Genomic DNA, 5,565 nt, shown 5'->3' with positions numbered 1-5,565 from the left:
TGGCCCTTGACTTGAAATATAAAAATATAGCTGTTGCTGGAAAAAATTATCGGTCCTTGGAATACTAAAAGGGTTCTCTAGCTAAGTTGATGAAACTTGGTATGTGGATAGAGGGCAATATGAAGATTATGCACGTTAGTTCATTTTTTCATCTGAGCGAGTTATTGCCCTTGACATTAAAGATATAGCCAATATGTTCCTGTGATAATTCAAGAAGTATCAAAGCTAGTTCATGAAACTCAGTTTGTGGATAGAGGGCAATACGTCAAATTAGACAAAGTGATCAGTCGATTTTACAGCTAAAACTGTTGCATTGCGATGGATAAAGTTTAATGTAGTTGCCATTAGGTCCCTATCACATGGGCTGGGGCGACTCACACAACTTTGAATTATTTGAAGGATATATGTTAAAGTGCTCTTCTTCAAATTACTTCCACTTGTAAATAATTTGTCAGACAGACCCTTTAATTGTTGTCATTACAAGCTTTACTCATTTAACTAAGGAGTGACCAAAACATGACACTTCAACATGGAACAAATGCTTCATGCATATATGATGGATATTGAATATTGGCATGGTCTTGCACTAAGGAATCAATTTCGTAGTCCAAACAAATGCAAAAGTAATCCAACCTGTCAAACATTTTATTTCAATTGATTCATCACAAAAAAACACAAAACACTTGAGGTAAGATATTGGAATAGTAAAATTAAAATCTGACACATAAGTAGCAAACAATATGTCGCAAACATTTGTCATGACTGCCTATGAGTCCTGAAATCCCTGATACTGCTGTGATGGAAACTGTGCCCTAATCCTTTGAACTGCACATGATGGAAGTACAACACGCACCTCTCTTCCCAAATATCCCCAACACCACCTGACAAACTGGCGATATGCCACATATCTCTGTTGCCTGCAAAATAAGATGTCAAACCAATGTGAAATTATCCAAGTAACTCTTTCCCAATTATAGGGGGTTGATTTTTATATGCGGTTATTGATGATATTAAAACAAAATGAAGTTCTAAGAATATCATGCGCAAGCATTCTAGTGACTGACAGAATGTAAATAAACTTTGAACCACATGCATTGATTATTTCTTTTTTACAACTAAGACTTACTCATTATCTTCCTGTTGCGGCACTCTATACTGCTGTCTGTACTGGTAGTATGCAGTCTCTAGCACATAGCGGTCCAGGCAAACAGTGCCAAACCCGGGGTGGTCTATTATACATTCAATGTCATGGCCTTCTTCATTGAACACATCCAGTTTGAAGTTTGTTTGTTCAACATCACGGCAGCATACCGATTCCCGCTCTGTATGCATAGCAATACAGCTATTGCATCTGCACCTAAAACAATTAAATCATCAAATAAACTACAGAATTACTATAATCAAGTTCTTTTGCTGGATATGGGAGTATAAATGATAATCTAGATTAGAAATTTGATGTACAAAATAATTTACAAACCAAGCAATAGTTATGAAAATATTAGTACAGATAGTCACGTTCATGTATTTTCAGACATTTCAGTTTTGACAAATGTTGAATTACACGACATTCTTAATTGTCACATGAATTACAATATATAAAAACAATGACACTGAATGACTCACAACCAAACTTGTATTAAAATTGAATTTGTATTTTAACATTTTAGGGTATCGATTCCGCATAAATAAAGAAGTTCAAATTAAAGTTAAGTAACTTTAGATTACCAGTTCGTGTTGCAAATTCGATTTCCATCATCTCCGTCGTGAAGATCTAGACAATTAATGTCGTCTTCAATTAAATCATCCCTATTTAATGGTTCAAACTGATATGGAACAATGTTATTTTCAGCGTCATACGAGCTAGTATCCGAAATATCAATCGATTCATCTCCCTCAGTTGTGTAATTCTCGCTGTCAGACATTTTGGATTCACGACTGTGACGTCACAGTCTGATCATCGAATTCGTACTTTTCCGGAAATATTTCCGTCATTTTCCGTACAGGTATGAAATGTAGCGTTATACCGTTCGGAAACAGGTAAAATGATCGTAAATTTTCGTGAGAAAATTACCAATCAAAATATGATGCCGAATAGAACCTATACCGAAAAGTTTAAAATAAGGCTGCATAGTACCTTTAAGATATTTGAATATATTCAATTTTTACAGGGTTTAGGTTTTCAACGTTTGACAGGATAATCAAAAAGTATAAAATAATAAAAAAAAATGGCCTTCTATCCTGTTTACCATCCAGCTTGGTACGAGCGGAGTATTACCCTTGACGTTTATAATGCCATTGATGAACACGTTTCGGGTGTACATTTTGGTACGGTTCAAAATGCGATAAGACGATTGAAATAGACAAGAGATAACAAGCTTTTGATTATTCTTGTATTTTAAAACACAAATGCTGAGCTTCAGCTTATTCATCATTCATGAATTATAATTGTCTTTAAAAGAATCAAATTTCAAACAAAGTGTCGAATAAAGCCTTGTACAAAGCGTCAAATTAGAATGCTGCCGACGGGCGGAAATAAGTTGACGAAAAGCACAATTTGCTTCAGATATACGGTTTTCGGAAAAAGGTACTTAAGGCTTAAGGGAACAGGAAATGTTATTATTAAGTAGATATTCAACTAAAAAACTTATTATTTCACAATTGTGTAGCTGAATTCTAAACAGTTGTATTACTTAAAACAAAACTAATAGCGTTCATGTGTTTTGAATGCGTACATATGGTAAATCCTTTGCAGGGGTTGTTGCAAAAGGTCGCAAGTACCACTAACAACGTTTCAGCACTTAGGTGTCGAAAGTTTTGCGTATAAACACTGATATCATATTGTTTTAGGCAACGACTTTTATCCAACTCACACCAAAGCGACTGCTGATAAGATCCCCACCAGGGGTACATTCTCATGACTGCAAAAAATAAACACTTGTTCTGGTTTCTACCTAAGAAAACGAGATAGATTCTATAAGCTGTCAGCTTTTTGTCACCATCAAGCTAAAGTAAACTATAACGAACTTAAACGAACGATTCCAATGGTTTGGAACAGAAATATATGTTCTCTATTCAAGAACGGCGTTTGTAACATAAAAAGACCCTGATCACTGTTATGTCAATAGTATGAGGGTTAAATTGGACTTTCGCCCCCCCCCCCTCTCAATACAATTAAAACACGTTCGTTTGACTATCTCGGAAACTAGTGCATCACATTTCTGTTATATGATCTCCAAAATTTAGGGAATGCGTCCTGTTTAGTTATCGTAGACGGAACTGATATGGTACAATTATTATTGACACCTAATTTAGTCTGGGGGTGGTAAATCTTGAGTCCTTGTTTAAACTTGCATGCTATCTTGTGGAAGAAAAGTGGATTTGATTTGATTTTTCATCATATTCAGTGTCGGAGTCTCATTATACAACTTCGAGGTTTTATTCAAAATTGCGCATACTAGAGTCACAGACAGTTTTAAAGGAATAATAGTATAATTAAATTATGCATGCAACTTCACTTACACAATGCGTTGGGTTTGTCTCAACTGTCGGAATTGATCAGGAATAAGGTGGTGTTAGTGACATTTAGGTAAGGAATTGGTGCTAATTCCATTTCGATCTAAGGTATGATTATGCTTGGCACCTTTGGCAGTATTTGCTTAACCATAAACAGATGCTGACTTAGGCGCTTCGCAAAGCTGACCGTTAAAGAAGGAGTGTGTGTAGTGTCCATTTCGATTAGTATCATTGGCCTTTGTTTTATTTCTTTTATAATGTTGAGCGAATATAACCTGTGTAGAACTACGTGGACCCTGATGTGGATATGACCGTAAATGAGAAGATTCTGAATGGAGTTTTGGACCTTTTGTTTTCCATTTCTTATACTTAGTGTATCATGAAAATATTTTGTGCGATTAGCCCTACCTACCCGATATTATATATTTGCAACACATTTTCACAGATAACATCTTACAGGATGGATTTTTGTGCTGTCAATTTTAAACAGAGGTGTGGTTCTTAGATTATTTATTCAACTACAATTAATAGTGAACTATGTAAATGACCCGGGAGTAAGCTAGGGTTTGCACAACTTACAAACAAATAGAGTTGTGTCACTTATTTATACAAAACTCTGACAAGGGCACGTATTTGTTGTCATAACAGTATTTTTAAACATGTGTGTAGGGGAATCCGGTAAGATTAAAAGATTATGATGGTTTATTCAGCCTAATTATTCATTAACAGTAAAAACGCAATAAAGCAAATTCAAGTATATTTGTAATTGCTGATTAAACAGTAAACATGTATACATCAAAGAATGTGCGGATTTTTCAAGAAGTGCGTGAACTTCTGTCATAACATGACTGTATTGTCTCTTTCAAGCGTTGGTAATATTGTTTCGGCCGCATTCATCCTATGCGGGGGATTAAAAGTGTACTTGTTGACTGGTTTATATATTTGTTTTCATCGTCATGAAATTGAATGCTGATTTGTTGTAGTTTCGCTATTGTTGATAAATGTTGACCAACGTAAAAGTTTATTTACATACAAGTTAAACTCGCCTGTGAACTTCTGCTTCTGGTCGTTCTGAAGCGGTAATCTTAACATTTATTAGTAAAGTCACTTGGATGCAAGTGTTGCCTTCCTGTGTTGGATACGATGTGTGTCTCTCGTTGATTGACTGTTATGCCTTACTCTTTTGCTTCCAATCAGAGTCCTCTCTTGAATGGTTGACAACTGGTTTTCTTTCCTGTAGTTTCCATTATATTGCGTCGTTAATAGCTTGTAAAATCGTTTACGGATTCAAATTTCTTTGGAAAAAAAAGGAAATGCTCTTCTGTAACGAACATAATGGATAGGCTTGTTTTATTGCAATGGTTTGATATTTTAAAGAAATCTTTTATTTTGATTTTATTTTTCTCTCCTTTTTATATTCTATCATTATAACTGTGTCATCGTGCAGTTAAATGGTAGTCAATACCGATAAAATCTTGTCATGAATAAAAGCCTAAACAAAGACTGATGGTAAAAATATAATGACGTCTAAACGTTTCTTAGAAGATTTATTTATGCAGCTTTAACTTCTCTTATTTTAGCTGTATATAAAATTGTAATATTGCTTGTTTAGGAGGACAAATTCCTTACAAAAACAACAGAAAGTTGAATATTTCCTCCCTACATAAATCAGATTTTAGTCCTTTGATGTTTGAATATCAGTCATGTTATCTTTAAAACCGTTTTTTTTTCATTTTCATTTGTTAATATCAGAATGTAACAGCGTATATCACCACTTTTAATATTTCACGTTAAAGTAAGATGGCATTAAGTAAAATGTTAATTATAAAGATAGGACTTAGAATACATATTCATTGGATAGCAAAACATCTTACGCTGGGATTGAGTATCCGATGATGTGCAGTAGTCTGACCTTGAAACACCCGCGAAAGTTGAACTAATTGATGATTTCCTTCCTGCAATTGCATTGGTTGAAAATGTAGGTTGTATTCTAAGTAACAATTAAATGACACGAAGTAAATTCTTAATTATTAAGAATGGGATGATCACACA

At 34.5% G+C, this 5,565-nt stretch overlaps 1 protein-coding gene across 1 annotated transcript; it reads right to left on the bottom strand.

The window, feature by feature from the left end:
* Positions 1–766: 766 nt before the first annotated feature.
* On the bottom strand, positions 767–1,370 carry LOC128235957 (P2X purinoceptor 7-like). Its single transcript, XM_052950742.1, has 2 exons — positions 1,127–1,370; positions 767–917 (listed from the first exon to the last, which is right to left on the bottom strand). The coding sequence occupies exons 1-2, from the start codon at positions 1,330–1,332 to the stop codon at positions 767–769; spliced, it is 357 nt and encodes a 118-aa protein (XP_052806702.1). The 5' UTR covers positions 1,333–1,370.
* Positions 1,371–5,565: the final 4,195 nt, after the last annotated feature.

The sequence above is a fragment of the Mya arenaria genome, chromosome 5 (assembly GCF_026914265.1).
Source record: "Mya arenaria isolate MELC-2E11 chromosome 5, ASM2691426v1".
Classification (NCBI taxonomy): domain Eukaryota; kingdom Metazoa; phylum Mollusca; class Bivalvia; order Myida; family Myidae; genus Mya; species Mya arenaria.
This window is presented reverse-complemented; position numbering and strand designations above follow the sequence as displayed.

Coding starts and splice junctions, on each gene's coding strand:
- LOC128235957 (XM_052950742.1), bottom strand. CDS start 1,332: ATGCATACAGAGCGGGAATCGGTATGCTGCCGTGATGTTGAACAAACA. Junction 918..1,126: donor CCGCAACAGGAAGATAATGA/GTAAGTCTTAGT, acceptor CTTATTTTGCAG/GCAACAGAGATATGTGGCAT.